At 46.6% G+C, this 24,692-nt stretch overlaps 1 protein-coding gene across 3 annotated transcripts in view; it reads right to left on the reverse strand.

Annotated features, from left to right (window-relative positions):
- LOC139578163 (transcription factor SOX-6-like) overlaps window positions 1-24,692 on the reverse strand; it is a 173,163-nt gene that overhangs the window by 71,445 nt on the left and 77,026 nt on the right. For 2 of the 3 annotated variants that reach the window (XM_071405428.1, XM_071405427.1), the window contains exons 5-6: window positions 7,867-7,956; window positions 275-447 (exon numbers count right to left, since the gene is read on the reverse strand). In XM_071405428.1, coding sequence (XP_071261529.1) covers window positions 275-447; window positions 7,867-7,956 — 263 coding nt within the window. The remainder of the gene's footprint in view (window positions 1-274; window positions 448-7,866; window positions 7,957-24,692) is intronic. The other variant, XM_071405430.1, reaches the window with a different exon arrangement.

Here is a 24,692-nt window from a genome sequence, read left to right on the forward strand (position 1 = left end):
CAGCTAAATAGCAGGCTAATATTGGAATGTGTCCGTCTACTGCTCATGCTCACTTTTCTTTTGTGATGTGATGGAATGTGTTGTCTCATAATAGGGTGATGGGAATAAAGAACTTGTCCAAACATAATTTGTCAACACACATGTTCAGACTCGACTCAACACACACACACACACACACACACACACACACACACACACACACACACACACACACACACACACACATACACACACACACACACACACACACACACACACACACACACACACACACCTGGTCCTGCTGCTGGCGGGCCAGCTCCATTTGCTGCCTCTGTTTCTCCATCTGTGACGCAGCCATCTTCTTCTGCTCGTCGTGGGCTGCCAGGAGCTGCTCCCGCAGGCTGATAAGCTGACCGATCATGGTGGACAGCTGCCGCTCCTTCTCCTCCAAACTCTCTGGGGTACCTGACGGAGAGAAAAAGTGAGAGCGAGAGTGGGGGGAGAAGGAGGGAGGGAGGGAGGGAGAGGAAAGAGAGAGAGAGAGTGTGGAGGAGAAAGAGAGAGGGGGAGAATGGAGAGAGAGAGAGAGAGAGAGAAGGGGGGAGAAAGAGAGAGAGAGGGGATGGAGAGAGAGAGGGGATGAGACAGAAGAAAGGAGGGTGAGAAAGAGAGGGCAGGGGAGAAACAGAAAAAGAGAGGGGGAAACAGAAAGTGAGAGAGGGGAGAAACAGAGAGAGAGAGAGAGAGAGAGAGAGAGAGAGGGGAGAAACAGAGAGAGAGAGGAGAAACAGAGAGAGAGAGAGGAGAAACAGAGAGAGAGGAGAAACAGAGAGAGAGAGAGAGAGAGAGAGAGAGAGAGAGAGAGAGAGAGAGAGAGAGAGAGAGAGAGAGAGAGAGAGAGAGAGAGAGAGAGAGAGAGAGAGAGAGAGAGAGAGAGAGAGAGAGAGAGAGAGGGGAAGGATGGGGGATAGAGAGAGGAGAAAAAAATAAAGAGAGAAAGTGGTATGAAAGAAAGAGAGGAGAGGAGAAAGAGCGAGAGAGAGAAAACATACATCCATGACTCACCTCACATAAGTGAGATATGAATGTAAACATGATCATTTTCTATCTGCTATATTCCATTCAAGGTCTCCCATCTCTGAACTGTGCCACTTGTGTTGCCGCGACCTCTCCTTCCTACAGTTGGTATAGAAAAGGACTGGGGTGGACTGTATCTTAGACTAGGTAAAAGAGTGATATTAGTGCATCTGTAGGGATGCATTCCAAATGACACCTTATTCCCTACATAGTGCACACTACTTTCGACCAGGGCCCCATAGGGCTCTGGACAATTATAGTGCACTATATAAGGTACAGGATGCCATTTGGCATGCATCCAGATCTGGTTAACAATGGTTCACTTTTCCATTCCATTCATCCATTCTCCACTGCATGTAAAGAGTAATACATTGCCCATTATACTCTACATTATAAATATATGTTATTGAATTAAAGAAGAATACTTTATGAATCCATACGAGACAGACATTTTCTTCAAAGGCACAACAGCAGCAGATCTTTCTATGATTTGTAACATGCAAAACCCTCTAATAGTTGCCTCAAAACTTCTCAGATTTTTTCCGCCCGGTCCTGGAATCAAACCAGCAACCTTTCAGTAGCAGCCCCGCCCCTCTAACCTAGGCTAACTGCCGCTCAAATTGCAGATGGTCAAATACATTAGACATTATCCAATGTTCACCGGAATACACGTGAAGACTCTATGTTCCATCTATTGACTATGATGGTCCAAAGTAGTGCACTATGAAGTGAATAGGGGTCCATTCGGGATACATCCTTTATGGACCTCTTGCTGTAACGATAAAAGCCTGAGGATGGATGAAGCCCAGGGGAAATTGACATCATCCTCTACCTTCCTTCTTCTATAAGTGCAATGAGTCGGAGGGAATGGCGACCATTTTACGGGCTTCAGACCAATTGTGTTATTTTGTATTCTATTTTTCTTAGACTATCGTAACTTTTTTTTGTACACATTGTTTCCGCCATCATTTCTTATGACCCGAAAAGAGCTTCTGGACATCAGAACAGCTATCACTAACCTCCATTTGGACGAGGAGTCAGAGGCGAAAGACACATTGATTATCGCGGACCAGGCCCAAATTCCGACACTCGAATGAGGAGACGGCGCTATAGAGACCGGCGTGCGGGATACCTGACGAGACTACGTCGAAGAGTGAATAAATTGCCTCTAACCCCCGTGCTATTGGCGAACGTGCAATCACAGGAGAACAAACTGGATGAGCTCCGTTCGAGACTATCCTATCAACGTGATCTGAAGAACTAATATTCAATGTTTCTCTGAGTCGTGGTTGAACAAGGACATGGTCAATATAAATCTAGACGTTTTTTTCAATTCATCGGCAGGACAGAACGGCTGCGTCGGGGAAGAAGAGGAGGGGGTGTGTGTCTCTTTGTTAACAACAGCTGGTGCGTAATCTCTAATATTAAGGAAGTCTCGAGGTTCTGCTCGCCTGAGTTAAAATACCTCATGATAAGCTGTAGACCACACTACTTACCAAGAGAGTTTTCATCTATATTTTTCATAGCTGTCTATTTACCACCTCAAACCGATGCTGGCACTGAGACCGTACTCAGCGAATTGTATAGGGCCATATGCAAACCAGAAAATGTTCATCCAGATGCGGCGCTCCTAGTGGCCAGTGATTTTAATGCAGGAAAACTGAAATCCGTTTTACCTAATTTCTACCAGCATGTCACCTGTGCAACTAGAGGTGAAAAAACTCTAGATCACCTATACTCCACACACAGAGGTGCATAGAAAGCTCTCCATCGCCCTCCATTTGGCAAATCTGACCATAACTCTATCCTCCTGATTGCTGCTTACAAGCAAAAATTCAAACAGGAAGTACCAGTGACGTGCTCAATATGGAAGTGGTCTGATGAAGCGGATGCTAAGCTACAGGACAGTTTCGCTAGCACAGACTGGAATATGTTCAGGGATTCTTCTGATGGCACTGAGGAGTTTACCACATCTTTCATCGGCTTCATTAAGTGCATCGACGACGTTGTCCCCACAGTGACGTACGCACATATCCCAACCAGAAGACATGGATTACAAACAACATCCACACTGAGCTAAAGGCTAGAACTGCCATAATCCGGACGCTTAATCCGGACGCTGCCATAATCCGGACGCATGTGCGCACTCCCTCAAATCGATTAGAGAAAATGTCCTTTCTATTTTATTCAGCTTTGTTCAATTGTATTCTTCATACTATAAAATAATGTCACAGAATTCTACACAAATCTTGTCTGCTAAATGAACTAGTGTAGCCCACAGCCATATTGCAAAGCCAGATCAGGGCCTTACAAGGACAACTCAGAGTATGCTATTCTGTTCTTCTGAAATAGACTACATTTTCTTCACATCATATTTATTTAGACCAGTCTAAACTGGTCACGTCCGGTTGTGGCACAGCCCGGGAACGAACCTGGATCTGTATTAACACCTCTAGCACTGCTTGTGATGCAGTACCTTAGACCAATGCGCCACCCGGGAAGCCCTAAAAGTGTTTGTTAATTAACGGTCAATTACCGTGAGACCTGTGGTTATTTGCTTGACAATCACCAGCTGACAAAATGTTATGACCACCACAGCACTAGGTCCGACCCGGTACTAGATGGGTGTACCTAATAAACTGTCCACTCACTGTATGTAGACCACCTTCAATAGATGATAGATAGTCAATGAACCTCAACTGCTTCTGTATATTAGGCTGGTTCCTTCCCTAAACCTTTATCAAGAAAAACAACTAAACGGCACAGATTCAAACCCAAGAGTGGTACACTAATGTTACCGGACACTCTATTACACAGGTTTTCTCAGGCCAACGGGAGGACAAATCAGGGAGAATATTGTAAGATTCGTCAAGACTAAAGATAACTGTGAATGAACAAATATGTTGATTGTGTTGTGTGTGATTCACAGCAAAACAGTCCTATATCTATCCATCTATCTATCTCAGTGGTTAGTCCCCGTTCCATGTCGAACATTAAGAAGTGAGTCGGCCGTTTGAATTGAATCACAGTGTTTTGGAGTGAGGACACAGCTGGTGGAACAGAGTGCTCTGTGTATAAGAGAGAGAGAGTGAGAGAGGGAAAGAGAGAGGGAGAGAGAGAGAGACAGAGAGAGAGAGAGAGAGAGAGAGAGAGAGAGAGAGAGAGAGAGAGAGAGAGAGAGAGAGAGAGAGAGAGAGAGAGAGAGAGAGAGAGAGAGAGAGAGAGAGAGAGAGAGAGAGAGAGAGAGAGAGAGAGAGAGAGAGAGAGACGAGAGAGAGAGAGAGAGAGAGAGAGAGAGAGAGAGAGAGAGAGAGCGAGAGAGAGAGAGAGAGAGAGAGAGAGAGAGAGAGAGAGAGAGAGAGAGAGAGAGAGAGAGACAGAGAGAGAGAGAGAGAGAGAGAGAGAGAGAGAGAGAGAGAGAGAGAGAGAGAGAGAGAGACGGAGAGAGAGAGAGAGAGAGAGAGAGAGAGAGAGAGAGAGAGAGAGAGAGAGAGAGAGAGCAACAGAGACGGAGAGAGAGAGAGCAACAGAGACGGAGAGCGAGAGAGAGCGAGACGAAGAGTCGGAGAGCGAGACAAAAAGAGAGACGTAGAGAAAATGAATACGAGAGAGACAGCTCCAGCTGCTTAAGTATGAGAGTTGAAGTGAGGAGGCTCAATGACAATCCTGTTCCAATTTCTGTGTATTTTTTACGTTATCTGCAGAGGAAATGCTGCCATTTCTAAGTGGGCAATCTAAATGGCCCTTTCAGAGTGCCGCTAAGAAGGAGCAGATTGATGAGGAATGAGAGGTTTGGATTCAGAAAGCTGGTTGAATCCCATGGTTGTATCCCAAATGGCACCCTATTCCCTATATAGTGCACTACTTCTGTCCAGGACCTATAGGGCTCTGTTCATAAGTAGTGCACAATGTAGGGAATAGGGTGCCATTTGGGACGCATACATAATGTTATCTCCCTCAATCAAACTTTTCATCCTAGCGGCTAGAGTGTTGGGGCAGTAACCAAAGAAATCTGTCGATGTGGCCTTGAGCAAGGTACGTAACCCTAATCTGCTCCAGGGCCGCCGTACTACTATGACTGACCCTGTAAAACAACACATTTCACTGCATCTATCCTAAACAGTCTTTTTTTCCTTTTTTTTTACAATGCCAGGAGAATTATGTCTGAAACATGTTGCGTAAGATGTTTTTAGATTCTTGGATGATTTTGCAGCAGGATATCAGTTATTACTTATCTTTTTTTATTGTTTTATCAGATATAATAAGCCTGTGCCCGTGTTACTCAGACACTGAGGAGGACTGAAGTATGGTGAAATAAAAAGGGAACTGTTTCAAATCAAATAATTCCCATCCACTGTGTGTATGTGTGTGTCAGTGGAGGCTGGTGGGAGGAGCTATAGGAGGACGAGCTCATTGTAAAAGCTGAAATGGAATAAATGGAATGTTATCAAACATTTGGTTTCCACATGTTTGATACCATTCCATTTATTCCATTCCAGCCATTACAATGAGCCAGTCCTCCTATAAGCTCCTCCCACCAGCCTCCACTGGGGTGTGCATTCGTGCATGCCCACGGTGGGTATGGGTGTAAAGACAGTCATCTCTGAAAGTCAGCTTTCATACAATATACAGCCTCACGGCCAATCATAAAAGCATGTGTAGAATTGTATAGATGTTAACCACACTAAAGCACTTGTTGAATCATCATTCAACACGCTGTGGGTCTTAATGCGTTAAAGCCTCTTAGTTTGCATGCTAATGAAGCAGTAGACCTTGTGCCTCGTCAACTAATGGATGAGGCTTTTTCTCTCTCTCTCTATGTGTGTGTGTGTGTGTGTGTGTGTGTGTGTGTGTGTGTGTGTGTGTGTGTGTGTGTGTTTGTGTAAAAGCATAATTGATATGATATTCAAGTTTTCAACCCATAAGCTAAAACATGCCTGTGTGCGATTCTATGTAACCCTCCTCCACCTGTGTCTATTCACAAGCTAGTCCTAATGGGCGTTTGAATTGAATACAACACACTGAAATCAGTTAGCTTTCCTAACTACAAATTTGGATTTGCTTACTTTGCACATAAGAGCATTTACCCCACCTCATGAATAGGCTTGTCAAAGTTACTGCTGAGGAATACACGCATTAGAAAGTGGACTGCTTTTTCATGCATACATTTAATCAAAGTTATAATTACAACCTGGACATGAAAAGAATGCTTACATAAGTATTCAGACCCTTTACTCAGTACTTTGTTGAAGCACCTTTGGCAGCGATTACAGCCTCGAGTCTTCTTGGGTATGACCCTACAAGCTTGGCACACCTGTATTTGGGAAGTTTCTCCTATTACATTTAAGTCATTTAGCAGACGCTCTTATCCAGAGCGACTTACAAATTGGAAAGTTCATACATATTCATCCTGGTCCCCCCGTGGGGAATGAACCCACAACCCTGGCGTTGCAAGCGCCATGCTCTACCAACTGAGCCACACGGGACTATTCTTCTCTGTAGATCCTCTCAAGCTCTGTCAGGTTGGATGGGGAGCGTTGCTGCACAGCTATTTTCAGTTCTCTCCAGAGATGTTCGATCAGGTTCAAGTCTAGGCTCTGGCTGGGCCACTCAAGGACATTCAGAGACTTGTCCTAAAGCCATTCCTGCGTTGTCTTGGCTGTGTGCTTAGGGTCATTGTCCTGTTGGAATGTGAACATACACCCCAGTCTGAGGTCCTGAGCGCTCTGGAGCAGGTTTTCATCAAGGATCTCTCTATACTTTGCTCCGTTCATCTTTCCATCGATCCTGACTAGTCTCCCAGCCTCTGCCGCTGAAAAACATCCACACAGCATGGTGCTGCCACCATCATGCTTCACCATAGGGATGTTGCCAGGTTTCCTCTAGACGTGACGCTTTGCATTCAGGCCAAAGAGTTCAATCTTGGTTTCATCAGACCAGAGAATCTTGTTTCTCATGGTCTGAGAGTCTGTTAGGTGCCTTTTTTGCAAACTCCAAGTTGGCTGTTGTGCCTTTTATTGAGGAGTGGCTTCCGTCTGGTCACTCTATCATAAAGGCCTGATTGGTGGAGTGCTGCAGAGATGGTTGTCCTCCTGGAAGGTTCTCCTAACTCCAAAGAGGAATTCTAGAGCTCTGTCAGAGTGACCATCGGGTTCTTGGTCAACTCCCTGACCAAGGCCCTTCTCCCTCGATTGCTCAGTTTGGCCAGGTGAACAGCTCTAGGAAGAGTCTTGGTGGTTCCAAACTTCTCCCATTTAAGATGGAGGCCATTGTGTTATTGGGGACATTGAGTGCTGCAGAAATGTTTTGCTACCCTTTCCCAGATCTGTGCCTCAACACAACCCTTTCTCAGAGCTCTACGGACAATTCCTTCGACCTCATGGCTTGATTTTTGCTCTGACATGCACGGTCAGCTGTGGGACCTTATATAGACAGGTTTGTGCCTTTCCAAATAATGTCCAATCAATTGAATTTACCACAGGTGGACGCCAATCAAGTTGTAGAAACATCTCAAGGATGATCAATGGACCTGAGCTCAATTTCGAGTCTCATAGCAAAGGGTCTGAACACTTATGTAAATAAGGTCTGTTTTTTAAAAATAAATTAGCTAACATTTCTAAAAAAAAACTGTTTTTGCTTCGTCATTATGGGGCATTATGTGTAGATTGATGAGGTTGTTTTTCATTTAATATATTCTATAATAAGCCTGTAACGTTAAGGGGTCTGAATACTTTCCAAATGCAGTGTAACTACAATAGAGTGGGGGATACCCGGTGAATAACAGCCATCTTTGATGCAAAGTCTCACCTTTGACCTCTCCTAGGAGCTTGCTGGCATTCAGTCTGTCCATCCTGTCTTTCCAGTCCTTAGACAGAAGTCTCTCCATACAGGACGACTCTACAGGAGGAGAGAGGAGGAGAGGGACACACAAGATAGTATCCTGGTTCTGTCAATCAAGGTACATGTTATTGGCTAAGCAGAATGCGATGGAAACCACTCCACTAAATCTCTCAATGGGTCTCTTTAGATTCTCTGAATATTATGCTCAGCATTCATCTCTATGCCCCCAGTGTGTATGAGAGAGAGAGAGAGATATCGGAGACGTCAAGCAGTCAAGAAGGCATTCTTCTCTTCCAGTATGGAAACCCCCCAAAGGGATTTTCTAGATAAAAAATGGTTAAGTGGACAATGGCTCATCTGTGGGACTAGATCCTAACAAAAGGACAAGTATTCATAAGCACATGGGCATTTGAATGGCTTAATTTTTTGTTTGAGAGGTTTGCGCATAGGCTATTGTGGTCATGAGGCTCTCAAAAGGGGGAATACAACTAACTTGAAGTGTGTCCCAAATGGCACCCTATTCCCTATGTAGTGCACTACTTTTGACCAGGACCCTATGGGAATAGGGTGCCATTTGAGACACAGGTTATTCAGCCCCATTAAAGCCTAGGATGTTAACACTGGATTATGATTATTGTAAATAAATTCATGCTGTGCGGGATCACATGGGATGAACACGAACAATGGTCAATTAAAGGGAGGCAATGGTTGGGTTCCCAATAGCCTCCCTATTCCTTATGTAGTGCACTACTTTTAACCAAAGTAATGCACTATGTATGAGATGCAGCCCATAAGAAACAGAATGTAAATGCTTACAAAAGAGGCGAACTTCAAAACATATTTCAAATTCCAAAAGGCCTTTCCCACCCTGTGTACTCAAAACATGGAAGTCCAACTCCTAATAACAAGATGCAATTTTGCCGTCAAAATCCTCTGTAATTTGTTGATAATTTGTCTTCTCAACCTGAAAGGACGCCTAGCTTGACATGTACTGTATATATTTGGTAGACTATTTACAACCAAGGGAAGAGTGTCTTTCTCCCACTATGAGAGCTAAACATACAGTCTGTTAGGCCTCGCATAAAACACAATTAGAGGGAGGATTTATAGACGCACTTAGGGAAGAAAATACAACCTGTAACTCTACTCTACATCTGTGCTTTGGCGCTGTACGAGGGAAACGTGCGTGTCTGTGTGTGCGCGTGCGTGTGCATGTGTGTGTGGGGGGGGTTTATACGATTTATACCCCCCCACACTGATGAACATCTGAAGAGAAAAGGAGGAAGAAGGGAGCGCGAGACAAAGGAGGATGGAGAGGAGAAGAGAGGAGTAAATGAGGATAGAGAAGAGAGGAGTAAATGAGGATGGAGAGGAGAAGAGAGGAGTAAATGAGGATGGAGAAGAGAGGAGTAAATGAGGATGGAGAGGAGAAGAGAGGAGGAAAGGAGGATGAGATGTGTTTTACCCTAGATGGGTCTCTATCTCTCCCTCCTTTCTTAACCCTACAGAGTGAGGATCAAGTGATGTTTAGATTGGGGAATGGATAAAAATACCACACTGTCCACACCTTCCCAACATAGAGGGGCTATTCAGCTGATAAACGACTTGTGAACAAAGTCCAGAGAATGGAAGAGAGGGAGAAGGGGAGAGAGGAAGAAGGGGAGCGAGAGGGATAGAGGGAGAAGGGGAGAGAGAGTGAGAGAGAGGGAGAAGAGGAGAGAGGGAGAAGGGGTGAGAGGGAGAGAGATAGAAGGGGAGAGAGAGGGGGGAAGGGAGAGAAGAGGACAGAGAGGGAGAGAAGAGGAGAGAGAGAAGAGGAGAGAGAGGGAGAAAGGGAGAGAGAGAGGGAGAGAAAGAGGGAGAGGGAGAGAGGGAGATATGGAGAAGGGGAGAGAGAGGGAGAAGGGTAAAGAGAGGGGGAGAGAGAGGGAGAATGGGGGAGAGAGGGGGGGGAGAGAGAGGGGGGGGAGAATGAGAAGGAGAAGGGGAGAGGGGGAGAGAGAGAGGGAGAGGGAGAGAGAGAGGGGAGGGAGAGAGAGAGGGGAGGGAGAAGGGAGAGAAAGAGGGAGAGAGAGAGGGGAAGGAGAAGGGAGAGAGAGAGGGAGAGAAGGGGAGAGAGAGGGAGAAGGGAAGAGAGAGAGGGAGAAGGGAAGCGAGGGAGAAGGGAAGAGAGAGAGGGAGAAGGGAAGAGAGAGAGGGAGAAGGGAAGAGAGAGATGGAGAAGGGAAGAGAGAGAGGGAGAAGGGAAGAGAGAGAGGGAGAAGGGAAGAGAGAGAGAGGGAGAAGGGGAGAGAGGGAGAAGGGGAGAGAGAGAGGGAGAAGGGGAAAGATAGGGAGAAGGGGAGAGCGAGGGAGAGAGAGGGAGCGAGGGAGAGAGAGGGAGCGAAGGAGAGAGAATGAGAGAGGGAGAAGTGGAGAGATAAGTGGAGAGATAAGGGGAGAGATAAGGAGAAGGGGAGAGATAAGGAGAAGAGAGGGAGAAGGCAGAGAGAGGGAGAAGGGAGAGAGAGGGAGAAGGGGAAAAGGGAATGAAGAGGGAAGAAACGGAGGGTGATGAAGAGGAAGAAAAGAAGGGAGGAGGAAGAAGAAGAGATAAGAGATGAGTGGGAGAGGAGGAAGAAAATAGGGAGAAGAGGACACACACACGCACACACAGACAAGACACACAGACCCCAACACACACAGGCAGAGCTGTCATTGTAAATCTGTTGGGCCCGCCAAGTATCAGAGATTGTGCTTGGTGTAAACAGACTTTTTATCACCTGGCTGCCTCAGCGTTGTGCCAAAAGCAAGTGTTTATGGTGTTTAACAGAAACCACAGGCGTGTGACGGTGTGCAGCAGGCAAGCATCAACAGTCCTGGAGGGAGGCCACTGCCAGGAGCTTAGAGCCAGCATTTACTGCCTACAGCAGCCTCCCATGAGATCACCACTTGTAGAGAGGAGAGATATCATCCTTGTCTTTCTCTTGCTCCATCTCTCACATACACACCTGGTAGCAAGCACGCAACACGCTACACACACACACACCAGCAGTTGTCCTAAACACTGATTTAAGGATGTGTGTGTGTGTGTGTGTGTGTGTGTGTGTGTGTGTGTGTGTGTGTGTGTGTGTGTGTGTGTGTGTGTGTGTGTGTGTGTGTGTGTGTGTGTGTGTGTGTGTGTGTGTGCTAAAGAGTGGATCTCTCCTTTCCTCTCTGGCCTGACTCCTGGTGTTTCTCCTTTCCTCTCTGGCCTGACTCCTGGTATTTCTCCTTTCCTCTCTGGCCTGACTCCTGGTGTTTCTCCTTTCCTCTCTGGCCTGACTCCTGGTGTTTCTCCTTTCCTCTCTGGCCTGACTCCTGGTGTTTCTCCGTTCCTCTCTGGCCTGACTCCTGGTGTTTCTCCTTTCCTCTCTGGCCTGACTCCTGGTGTTTCTCCTTTCCTCTCTGGCCTGACTCCTGGTGTTTCTCCGTTCCTCTCTGGCCTGACTCCTGGTGTTTCTCCCCCCTCCTCTCTGGCCTGACTCCTGGTGTTTCTCCTTTCCTCTCTGGCCTGACTCCTGGTGTTTCTCCTTTCCTCTCTGGCCTGACTCCTGGTGTTTCTCCTTTCCTCCCTGGCCTGACTCCTGGTGTTTCTCCTTTCCTCTCTGGCCTGACTCCTGGTGTTTCTCCTTTCCTCGCTGGCCTGACTCCTGGTGTTTCTCTGTTCCTCGCTGGCCTGACTCCTGGTGTTTCTCCTTTCCTCTCTGGCCTGACTCCTGGTGTTTCTCCTTTCCTCTCTGGCCTGACTCCTGGTGTTTCTCCTTTCCTCTCTGGCCTGACTCCTGGTGTTTCTCCTTTCCTCTCTAGCCTGACTCCTGGTGTTTCTCCTTTCCTCTCTGGCCTGACTCCTGGTGTTTCTCCTTTCCTCTCTGGCCTGACTCCTGGTGTTTCTCCTTTCCTCTCTGGCCTGACTCCTGGTGTTTCTCCTTTCCTCTCTGGCCTGACTCCTGGTGTTTCTCCTTTCCTCTCTGGCCTGACTCCTGGTGTTTCTCCTTTCCTCTCTGGCCTGACTCCTGGTGTTTCTCCTTTCCTCTCTGGCCTGACTCCTGGTGTTTCTCCTTTCCTCTCTGGCCTGACTCCTGGTGTTTCTCCTTTCCTCCCTGGCCTGACTCCTGGTGTTTCTCCTTTCCTCTCTGGCCTGACTCCTGGTGTTTCTCCTTTCCTCTCTGGCCTGATTCCTGGTGTTTCTCCTTTCCTCTCTGGCCTGACTCCTGGTGTTTCTCCTTTCCTCTCTGGCCTGACTCCTGGTGTTTCTCCTTTCCTCCCTGGCCTGACTCCTGGTGTTTCTCCTTTCCTCTCTGGCCTGACTCCTGGTGTTTCTCCTTTCCTCTCTGGCCTGATTCCTGGTGTTTCTCCTTTCCTCTCTGGCCTGACTCCTGGTGTTTCTCCTTTCCTCTCTGGCCTGACTCCTGGTGTTTCTCCTTTCCTCTCTGGCCTGACTCCTCTGTCCAGTTGTTCTCTCTCTCCAACTGCACTATTGGGTACTGACCCCCTCCCACCTCGAAATAAAGTATAGTGTATGTTTCTGATACAACAGTAGCTGGGGCAACAGTAGCTGGGGCAACAGTAGCTGGTAGCTGTCGATGTCATTTTATTTCTCTACTCAGTCCATTTGATGTAGTAGGGGAGGAGAGTTGATTTGGCTGGTGGATCCTGACAGCCCTCTAGTTAGGCATCAGTGCTCTAGGTATCATGCATTAACCATTGGGATGAAAACATGTGCGAACACACACACATAAACACATACACAAACAAACACATACACACACACACACAGTCACACACACACACAGTCACACACACACACACACACACATAAACACATACACAAACAAACACATACACACCCACCCCAACACACACACATACACACACACACACACACACACACACACACACACACACACACACACACACACACACACACACACACACACACACACACACACACACACACACACACACACACACACACACACACAAGTAAAACACGCCGGGTGTGTACTGTAGCCAGCTAGCCACTACAAGAGTAAAACAGACCAGGTGTGTACTGTAGCCAGCTAGCCACTACAAGATCTAATTGCTGTAAAACCATTAGAGGCCCAAGTCAGATGTGTGTTGTGTGTGTTGTGTGTGTTGTGTGTTGTGTGTTTTGTGTGTGTTGTGTGTGTTGTGTGTGTGGTGTGTGTTAGCACGGTGTCCGTTACTGAGACACTATTTTCATCTGTCAGATGACACCTGCTCTTCCTCTCGCTTTTGTTGGATCTACCGGCCACGGGCTCCAGGGTGACATTTCCCCTAGGTACAGATCTAGGATCTGCCAACCTTACCCGATCTTACCCTTAACCATTAGTGGGGTAAATGCAAAATTGACCCAAGATCAGTATCTTGGTGCAACTTAATCCTGCCCACGTTTGGAGAATGCCTGCAAGCAGCTATTCTACAGAGGGTGGATGGGGGCTGGCTGAAGGGTGTAGGAGCATACTAGTCTCTCTGTACCACCTAGTCAACTGATCAACCATTACCCCACAAGCTTCCAACTTTCTACCTCAATTTTACCAACACGTTTCCTGCGCCACTTGGGGCAGTAAAACGGTAGACCACTTATATTTTAACCACAGAAATGCATACAAGGCCCTACCTCGTCCTCCCTTCGGCAAATCTGACCACTATTCTCCTGGTTCTTGTTTACAAACAAAAGCTCAAACAGGAAGTACCAGTGATGTGCTCAATACGTAAGTGGTCTGATGAAGCAGACGCGAGGCTACCAGACTGTTTTGCTGGTACAGACTAGGTTATGTTCCGGGATTCATCTGATAGCACTGAGGAGTTTACCACATCAGTCAGGGGCTTCATCAATGACGGCTCTGGCTGGTCATGGCAGGACGGCTCTGTAGGGAGGAGAAGGAGAGACAGCCTGGTGCGTGGTATAGGCACTGGCTGCGCTGGAGAGGAGGAAACAGCTGGAGAGAGAACCCGGAGAGACAGCCTGGTACGGGGGGCTGCCACCGGAGGACTGGTACATGGAGGTGGCACCGGGTATACCGGACCGTGAAGGAGGACACGTGCTCTTGAGCATCGAGCCTGCCCAACCTGGTAAGGTTGGGCAGGCTCGATGCTCAAGAGCACGTGTCCTCCTTCACGGTCCGGTATACCCGGTGCCACCTCCATGTACCAGTCCTCCGGTGGCAGCCCCCCGTACCAGGCTGTCTCTCCGGGTTCTCTCTCCAGCTGTTTCCTCCTCTCCAGCGCAGCCAGTGCCTATACCACGCACCAGGCTGTCTCTCCTTCTCCTCCCTACAGAGCCGTCCTGCCATGACCAGCCAGAGCCGTCCTGCCATGACCAGCCAGAGCCGTCCTGCCATGACCAGCCAGAGCCGTCCTGCCATGACCAGCCAGAGCCGTCCTGCCATGACCAGCCAGAGCCGTCCTGCCATGACCAGCCAGAGCCGTCCTGCCATGACCAGCCAGAGCCGTCCTGCCATGACCAGCCAGAGCCGTCCTGCCATGACCAGCCAGAGCCGTCCTGCCATGACCTGCCAGAGCCGTCCAGCCGGGACCTGCCAGAGCCGTCCAGCCGGGACCTGCCAGAGCCGTCCAGCCGGGACCTGCCAGAGCCGTCCAGCCGGGACCTGCCAGAGCCGTCCGGCCGGGACCTGCCAGAGCCGTCCAGCCGGGACCTGCCAGAGCCGTCCAGCCGGGACCTGCCAGAGCCGTCCAGCCGGGACCTGCCAGAGCCGTCCAGCCGGGACCTGCCAGAGCCGTCCAGCCGGGACCTGCCAGAGCCCGTCCAGCCGGGACCTGCCAGAGTCCGTCCAGCCGGGACCTGCCAGAGTCCGTCCAGCCGGGACCTGCCAGAGTCCCTCAGCCGGGACCTGCCAGAGTCCCTCAGCCGGGACCTGCCAGAGTCCCTCAGCCGGGACCTGCCAGAGTCCCTCAGCCGGGACCTGCCAGAGTCCCTCAGCCGGGACCTGCCAGAGTCCCTCAGCCGGGATCTGCCGCCCCTTGTCCCGGTGCTGCCCCTTGTCCCGGTGCTGCCCCTTGTCCCGGTGCTGGCCCTTGTCCCGGTGCTGCCCCTTGTCCCGGTGCTGCCCCTTGTCCCGGTGCTGCCCCTTGTCCCGGTGCTGCCCCTTATCCCGGTGCTGGCCGTTCATTTAGGGGGCTTTAGTTTGAGGGTGGTCATTGGGAGGGGAATACAGAAGCGGGGAGTGACTATGGTGGTGTGGGGACAGCGTCCGGAGCCTGAGCCACCACCGTGGTCAACTGCCCACCCAGACCCTCCCCTGGACTTTGTGCTGGTGCGCCCGGCGTTCGCACCTTGAGGGGGGGGTTCTGTAACGTTCCTGACCTGTTTTATGTTGTTTTTGTATGTGTATATGGTCAGGGCGTGAGTTTTGGGTGGGCAGTCTATGTTTTCTGTTTCTATGTTGGTTTTGGGTTGCCTGGTATGGCTCTTAATTAGAGGCAGGTGTTTTGCGTTTTCCTCTAATTGAGAGTCATATTTAGGTAGGGTGTTCTCACTGTTTGTTTGTGGGTGATTGTCTCCTGTTTCGTTCATGTCTGTACCATACGGGACTGTTTGGCTGTTCGTTCGTTTTGATGTAGTCTGTTCCTGTCCGTGAGTTCTACGTTTAGTTATGTAAGTTCATGTTCAGGTTTTCGTCTACGTCGTTTTCTTGTTTTGTAATTTTGTAAGTGTTTTGTTTTCGTGTTGCCGTCGTTTCAAATAAAGAGATGGCTTATTTCCCTACTGCTGCGTATTGGTCCACTGATCCTTCTCTCCTCTCCTCGTCCGAGGAAGAGGAGGACAACAGCCCTTACACCACTAGAACAGAACAGCACAGAGAGAGAATAGTCCACTAGAACAGAACAGAGAGAGAATAGTCCACTAGAACAGAACAGCACAGAGAGAGAATAGTCCACTAGAACAGAACAGCACAGAGAGAGAATAGTCCACCAGAACAGAACAGAGAGAGAATAGTCCACCAGAACAGAACAGAGAGAGAATAGTCCACTAGAACAGAACAGCACAGAGAGAGAATAGTCCACCAGAACAGAACAGAGAGAGAATAGTCCACCAGAACAGAGAGAGAATAGTCCACCAGAACAGAACAGAGAGAGAATAGTCCACCAGAACAGAACAGAACAGAGAGAGAATAGTCCACCAGAACAGAACAGAGAGAGAATAGTCCACCAGAACAGAACAGAGAGAGAATAGCCCACCAGAACAGAACAGCACACAAGCAGCTGGCTTGTTCTGTAATCTGTAAGTGGATCATCACACACACACAGCTACTGTCACAGTCTCCTGCTTTCAGAACTACATTTGAACCACTTACATTGTGTATTTTACGCCACACACTGGGGCCTGCTACTCTTTTAAATCACGGCTACAAAATGTATTTGGTAAATAAACATTAACATTTGTTTGAAAAGAGAAAAAAATGTTTGGTGTATTTGAGGGAGTTGTGATCTACTCTAGCTGGTACTGCAGGGAGGTGTGTTCATGTGTGTGGACTGAAGGGGATATGGAAGAGATAACCATATACTTGTTTGGCCAACTGCCAAGCCATGGAATAGGCTACTGGGCATCCCATGTGGCTTGATGTAATTAAGGCCCTCTGCCACAAATGATTACAGCAGAGATCCCTATTCATTACAGGGGAAGACAGGGAACCAGATGACAAGACCGTCAAACAGAGAGGTGGAGGAGGCTGGGGGGATGTTCAGTCACACTTGTAAAATACACACACTCTCAAATGTACATGCACACACACACACACACACACACACACACACACAAGCAGTCAGTCCTATAGAGAAGGGAAAACAGACTGGCAATGCCAAGCCTTGAGTCAAATAGCCAGTTTAATTAGCCTCTAGGCTTAACCCTTAGGCTGATCCTATTCTTATCTGTACTATGTTGACCACCGTACCTCGACCCACAGTACCACTACTATCACCTCCCTGCACCCAGTAAAGGCCGACACACACAAACGCACATGTACGCTCACACAAGCACGTGCCCTATCCCAAGCATTTCGCTACACTCGCATTAACATCTGCTAACCATGTGTATGTGACAAATAAAATTTGATTAGATTTGATTTGACATACGAGCGCACACACAAACGTCCCTTACCGATTAGAATGGGATAGGGCATGTCACATACTGTGGGTTCCACAAAGGCAGAGTGTGATTATATCATGACATTTAAACAAATCACTTCAAAAATGTAGGCTAACTGCGAAAGTTGGTCCACTCCAAAATGATTCCAGCATCCAAACAGTGCACTGTGCCCTCGTGTCATTAGATGAATGGAAAGAGACAACTGTTACAAAACACAGAGAAGTTTTGGCGATTGTCATTGGGTCTACAAATCAAATCAAACATTATTTGTCACATGCGCCGAAGACAACAAGTGTAGACTTTACCGTGAAATGCTTACTTACAAGCCCTTAACCAACAGTGTAGTTCAAGAAGAGTTAAGAAAATATTTACCAAATAAACTAAAGTAAAAAATTATAAAAAGTAACACAATAACATAACAATAACGAGGCTATATACAGGGGGTACCGGTACCGAGTCAGTGTGGAGGCTATATACAGGGGGTACCGGTACCGAGTCAGTGTGGAGGCTATATACAGCGGCTACCGGTACCGAGTCAGTGTGGAGGCTATATACAGGGGCTACCGGTACCGAGTCAGTGTGCGGGGGTACAGGTTAGAGGTAATTTGTACATGTAGGTAGGGGTGAAGTGACGATGCATAGATAATAAACAGCGAGTAGCAGCAGTGTACAAAACAAATGGAGGAGGTGGGGTCCGGTGGCCCTTTGATTAATTGTTCAGCAGTCTTATGGCTTTGGTGTAGAAGCTGTTAAGGAGCCTTTTGGTCCTAGACTTGGCGCTCCGGTACTGCTTGCCGTGCGGTAGCAGAAAAAACAGTCTATGACATGGGTGACTGGAGTCTCTGACAATTTTATGGGCATTCCTCTGACACCACCTATTATATAGGTCCTGGATTGCAGGAAGCTTGGCCACAGTGATGTACTGGGCCGTACGCACAACCCTCTGTAGCGCCTTACGGTCAGATGCCGAGCAGTTGCCATACCAGCCGGTGATGCAACCGGTCAGGATGCTCTCAATGGTGCAGCTGTAGAACTTTTTGAGGATCTGGGGACCCATGCCAAATTCTTTTCAGTCTCCTGAGGGGGAAAAGGTTTTGTCGTGCCCTCTTCACGACTGTCTTGGTGTGTTTGGACCATGATAGATCGTTGGTGACGTGGACACCAAGGAACTTGAAACTCTCGACCCTCTCCACTCTTAAAGCCTAAAATAATTGATGCGTCTTGCTGACAAAATGACTTTTTTTGTAGAAAGTAACGTTGGGACACCTAAATTAAAAAGAGGGTGAGATACGGGACGGTCCCGGGATGCCAAGTGCAGACAGATGGATGGATGTTTTATTAAACCATGACACAGAGGAGGGGGTGTTCGTTTAATTTGAAATCAGCTTTTATTTTAACATTTACCACTGTAGCAGTACAAATTGCATTTAAAAAGAGAGAATAGTTAAATTAGCATTATTTAGAGACCACCACCAAGTTTGACTTTGTTGCATTTAGGGGGACTCATGTCTCTAATTTGCACTCTGCACAAAGGACTATTGTACATACACTGACACATACCCTCTGGATTACCCACCCCCCTTACGGTTAGGCTGTGTCACAAATAGCACCATATTCTCAATATTGTGCACTACTTTTGAACCAGAGGCCTATGAACCCTGGTCAAAAGTAGTGCACTACATAGGGAATAGGTGTAACGGTACTCGTCCTCGTCTGGTGACGAGTATGAAAGATCGGACCAATGTGCAGCGTTGGTCCGATCTACATTTTAATGAAATCCAACTGAACATGAACACTGAATGACAAAACAACAAAAGAGAATGAACGAGACTGAAACAGTTCTGTATGGAAAAAACACAGACACAGAAAACAACTACCCACAACCCATAGTGGGAAAACAGGCTACCTAAGTATGATTCTCAATCAGAGACAACGATCGACAGCTGCCTCTGATTGAGAACCATACCAGGCCAAACACAGAAATATAAAACCTAGACTACAAAACATAGAATGCCCACCCCAACTCACGCCCTGACCAAACTAAAATGAAGACATAAAAAATGAACTAAGGTCAGAACGTGACAATAGGGTGCCTCAGCGTGTAACCGACATTACCTGCTACACGCATAATGTACTTTAAAGGAATCCTTAGCACCTAAACGAGGATTTGGTTAGACGGAATGCTAAATGACTCAAATGTAAATGTAAAATGCAGAGGCAGGCCTCTTTTTAGAGAGGTATTTCCAGTTACACTGAAAAACACCACTGCTTTCAGAAAGTTTTCACAACCCCGGATTTTTATAAAATTGTGTTGTTTTACAAAGTGGGATTAAAATGGATTAAATTGTCATTTTTTTTGTTAACGTCTGCACAAAATACTCTGGAATGTAAAAAGTGGAAGAAAAATTATAACATTTGTAAAAAGATATGAAAAATAAAAAACTAATATATTTTGATTAGATAAGTATTCAAACCCCTGAGTCAATATATGTTAGAATTACCTTTGGCAGCGATGACAGCTGTGAGTCTTTCTGGGCCAGTTCTGAATTGTGCAACATTTGCCCATTATTCTTTTCAAAATTCTTCAAGCTCTATCAAATTGGTTGTTGATCATAGCTAGACAACTATTTTCAGGTCTTGACATAGATTTTCAAGCAGATTTAAGTCAAAACTAACTCGGTCACTCAGGAACATTCACTGTCTTCCTGTTAAGCAACTCCCGTGCAGATTTGTCCTTGTGTTAAAGGTTATTGTTCTGCTGAAAGGTGAATTTATCTCCCAGTGTCTGGTGCAAAGCAGACTAAACCAGGTTTGCCTGTGCTTAGCTCCATTCCATGTATTTTTTATCCAAAAAAACGTCCCAGTCCTTAACAATTACAAGCATACCCATAACATGATGCAGCCACCACTATGCTTGAAAATAAGGGAGAGTGGTACTCAGTAATGTGTTCTATTGGATTTGACCGAAACATAACACTTTGTATTCAGGACAAATATGTAATTGCTTTGCCATATTTTTTGCAGTATTACTTTAGTGTCTTGTTGCAAACAGGATGCATGTTTTGTAATATTTTTATTCTGTACAGGCTTCCTTCTTTTCACTCTGTCAATTATGTTAGTATTGTAAAGTAACTACAATGTTCTTGATCCATCCTCAGTTTTCTCCTATCACAGCCATTAATCTCTGGAAAACCTCCCTGGTCTTTGTGGTTGAATCTGTGTTTGAAATTCACCTTACAGATAATTGTATGTGTGGGGTATAGAGGTGAGGTAGTCATTCAAAAATAATATTAAACACTATTATTGCACACATAGTGAGTCCATGCAATTTAATTTATGTGACTTGTTAATTAAAACTTCTTCAGGATTGGTGGGTCCCCTGAGGGATGGTTGAGCTAAGGTAGGCTAATGCGATTAGCATGAGGTTGTAAGTAACAAAAACATTTCCCAAGACATAGACATCTGATATTTGCAGAAAGCTTAAATTCTTGTTAATCTAACTGCACTGTCCAATTTACAGTAGATATTACAGTGAAAGAATACCATGCTATTGTTTGAGGAGAGTGCACAGTTTTGAACATGAAAAATTAATAATAAACAAATTTGGCACATTTGGGCAGTCTTGATACAACATTTTGAACAAAAATGCAATGGTTCCTTGGATCAGTCTAAATCTTTGCACATACACTGCTGCCGTCTAGTGGCCAACATCTAAATTGCACATGGGCTGGAATAATACAATATGGCCTTTCTCTTGCATTTCAAAGAAGGTACTTTGTATTATCTTTTACCAGATCTAATGTGTTATATTCTCCTACATTCCTTTAACATTTCCACAAACTTCAAAGTGTTTCCTTTCAAATGGTAGAATATGCATATCCTTGCTTCAGGGCCTGAGCTACAGGCAGTTAGATTGGGTATGTCATTTAGGCGAAAATTAAAAAAAGCGGGCCAATCCTTAAGCAAATTGTTTAGTCCTGAACGTATTTAGGCTGACCATAACAAAAGGGTTGATTCATTATTGACAAGACATTTCAGCTTTTCATTTTTTATTAATATGTAAAATGTTATGTGTTATTATGGGTTATTGTGTGTTGGCCAGTGACAAAAAATCTGAAATGTAATCTCTTTTAAATTCAGGCTGTAACACAACAAAATGTGGAAAAAGTCAAGGGGTGTGAATACTTTCTGAAGGCACTGTATGCCAAATGGCACCCTATTCCCTGTATAGTACACTACTTTGATGAGGGGGGAATACGGCTCTGGCCAAAAGTAGCGCACTAGATAGGGAATAGGGTGCCATTTGGGACGTACCCCTGGACTGCAGGCAGAGCTAGCCTTGGCTAAACTAGCTGTGGATATATGAGAGGTTGCTGGACAGCACAAGCAAAACCATAACAAGGGCTAGTGCTAGTCTTATACCACTAGTGGTGCACTACTGTATTTAACCTACTCTGCACTTCACTCTCTTCTGTGTGTTTTGACGGTTAAGATGAACTATTTCTCCACAACTACATGTCAAATTGAATAAATCATTTAGCCTCTAGCCGAAGACTATCTGTTGTGAATCTGTTGTGTTCCATGTCAACAGTCTTTCAAACCATTTGTTGGGAGATGCCGTGTAAAAGTTCTGTCCAAACAGCGGTGAACATTGCCACTGAGAGCCCATACTACCACTGCATGTGTGTGACTGTGTCAGTCAGAATTTTAACAAAGCATGAGAGAGCTGTCTTGCTATATCGCTACATCTGAGAGATGCATGTGTCAACCCCCATAACTCTGCATATCATCAACTAAAGGCAACGAACCCCCTTTCTCATGTCTGAAACTGACAGGCTTTGAAGGGACTTGAATTTAGTTATTTTTATAGAACAATTATTTTCTACATATTTTTTTACTGAAATATAGTTTATTCAAATAATTTATCGTGATAAGGCTAGACAAACTAGGACTCATTCCTGTGTTACTAAAATAATTTATTGTAGTATAAGGAGTGACTATACTTTGAATAAGTAGCCGCGCTGCTACAGAGCCACACTGGGGACAGAAACGTTTTTAATTCACTACAGTAAGTCAGACTAGGCAGGGTATAAGCGTAGATTAGAAAGATCAAGTGCTTGCCAGGCGCCAGAGCTGCTCTGGGCACATTAGATGGCTGACTAAATTGGCACGGGGGCACTGTGCCGATGCCAGGGCCGCTGGAGGCTGTGGCTATACTATTCGTAGTAATCAGCAACGACACAAGATGAGGGTTTAATGACAGTTCAAAAAAACTTGTTCAGACTTGGGCCCTGGTCAAAAATAGTGCACTATATAGAAAATAGGGTACCATTTGAGATGCATCCCATTGACATGTGTTCACCTGGTGACAGTGTCCTCGCGTAAAATGCTGAGTCATACGGGCAGGCTAGAAGAATGCAGATCCATGCGGATTGAAGCGCTGTGTAAACTCTCTGGAACTTGATGTATACAGTAGGTTTGTCAGTTTCTTTTCAAGTAAGTATATTTCTTTCCTCTGTTTCTTTCAAGTCATTTTTTTTTTCTTTCTTCCTTTTACCGTCCATCACCTATACGAAGAACCAATCAGCTTTTACATAAGTTCCATGCATTCTTCTCCCATTCAGCGTGGGACATTTCTACATTTCTACATTCCAAACCCTCTTTCCCACCTGTTGTTCAACAATTTAGTTTTTGTCAATGTTAAGATCAATTTGATAGTTATGGGTCTCTTGTGCTTTTTATAATGCTGGTATTTCCAACATAAATAAAGACTTGGACATATTTATGCTAGGTATATTGTTCACCGAGTTCTGTGGATAAAAATAATTCAATTACAAAAAAACATAAACCAACTGTACAAATCTGGTAAACGGACACAGTATCCTCAGTCCAACACGGGCTAATAGAGCTTTTACAGCTGAAGTGGCTAGTCTGTGAAAACCACTGCCTCCTCTACAAGGGAAGGCCATTTCCATTCATTAGAACTGTCACAGGCACTTAAGGCACTCTGAGAAGCTGACGGCTAACAGTGAGTTGAGAGGAGGGTAATAGCTGACGGCTAATAGTGAGCTGAGAGGGGGGTAGAAGCTGACAGCTAACAGTGAGCTGAGAGGGGGGTAGAAGCTGACGGCTAACAGTGAGCTGACAGGGGGGTAGAAGCTGACAGCTAACAGTGAGCGTAGAGGGGGGTAGAAGCTGACAGCTAACAGTGAGCGTAGAGGGGGGTAGAAGCTGACGGCTAACAGTGAGCTGAGAGGGGTAGAAGCTGACAGCTAACAGTGAGCTGAGAGGGGGGTAGAAGCTGACAGCTAACAGTGAGCTGAGAGGGGGGTAGAAGCTGAAGGCTAACAGTGAGCTGAGAGAGGTAGAAGCTGACGGCTAACAGTGAGCTGAGAGGGGGGTAGAAGCTGAAGGCTAACAGTGAGCTGAGAGAGGTAGAAGCTGACGGCTAACAGTGAGCTGAGAGGGGGTTAGAAGCTGCCGGCTAATAGTGAGCTGAGAGGGTTAGAAGCTGACGGCTAACAGTGAGCTGAGAGGGGGGTAGAAGCTGACAGCTAACAGTGAGCTGAGAGAGGTAGAAGCTGACGGCTAACAGTGAGCTGAGAGGGGTAGAAGCTGACGGCTAACAGTGAGCTGAGAGGGATAGAAGCTGAAGGCTAACAGTGAGCTGAGAGGGGTAGAAGCTGACGGCTAATAGTGAGCTGAGGGGGGTAGAAGCTGACGGCTAACAGTGAGCTGAGAGGGGGGTAGAAGCTGACGGCTAACAGTGAGCTGAGAGGGGTAGAAGCTGACGGCTAACAGTGAGCTGAGGGGGGTAGAAGCTGACGGCTAACAGTGAGCTGAGAGGGGGGTAGAAGCTGACGGCTAACAGTGAGCTGAGCTATAGAGACCGCACTTTAACCCCTGGCTACGGATTGCACTGGGGTCAGGTCAGTTAAGCCAAGTGAGCGCTTGGTGGCTAATAGGGTTTATTCCATTTGATCATAGCAAATCTCACCTCAGGAAGTCACCCTTGATGAGCCTTTTTAACAGGAAGAGGAGGCTATAAAGAGAATAGGGTGCCATTTGGGATGCAGCGGAGATGGACAGGGCAGGCTTGGAGGGAGGACGATGGATTTACTGACTATTTCTAACATCACCAAGAACACAGACACTAATGTTTTTGAAAGTGGTGGGCCGCTCACCACACAACTTAAAGTCCACAGTTCTCATACAACACACCTCATATCCTGTACCCACAGTGACCCTCTCACTACAACACACCTCATATCCTGTACCCACAGTGACCCTCTCACTACAACACACCTCATGTCCTGTACCCACAGTGACCCTCTCACTACAACACACCTCATGCCCTGTACCCACAGCAATAGTCCTGTACCCACAGTGACCCTCTAACTCTAATACACCTCATGTCCTGTACCCACAGTGATCGTCTAACTCACCTCATGTCCTGTACCCACAGTAAGCCTCTAACTACGACACACCTCATGTCCTGTACCCACAGTGACCATCTAACTCAGTTCATGTCCTGTACCCACAGTAAGCCTCTAACTACGACACACCTCATGTCCTGTACCCACAGCAACAGTCCTGTATCCACAGTGACCCTCTAACTCACCTCATGTCCTGTACCCACAGT

Source organism: Salvelinus alpinus, chromosome 6 (assembly GCF_045679555.1).
Source record: "Salvelinus alpinus chromosome 6, SLU_Salpinus.1, whole genome shotgun sequence".
Taxonomy (NCBI): Eukaryota; Metazoa; Chordata; class Actinopteri; order Salmoniformes; family Salmonidae; genus Salvelinus; species Salvelinus alpinus.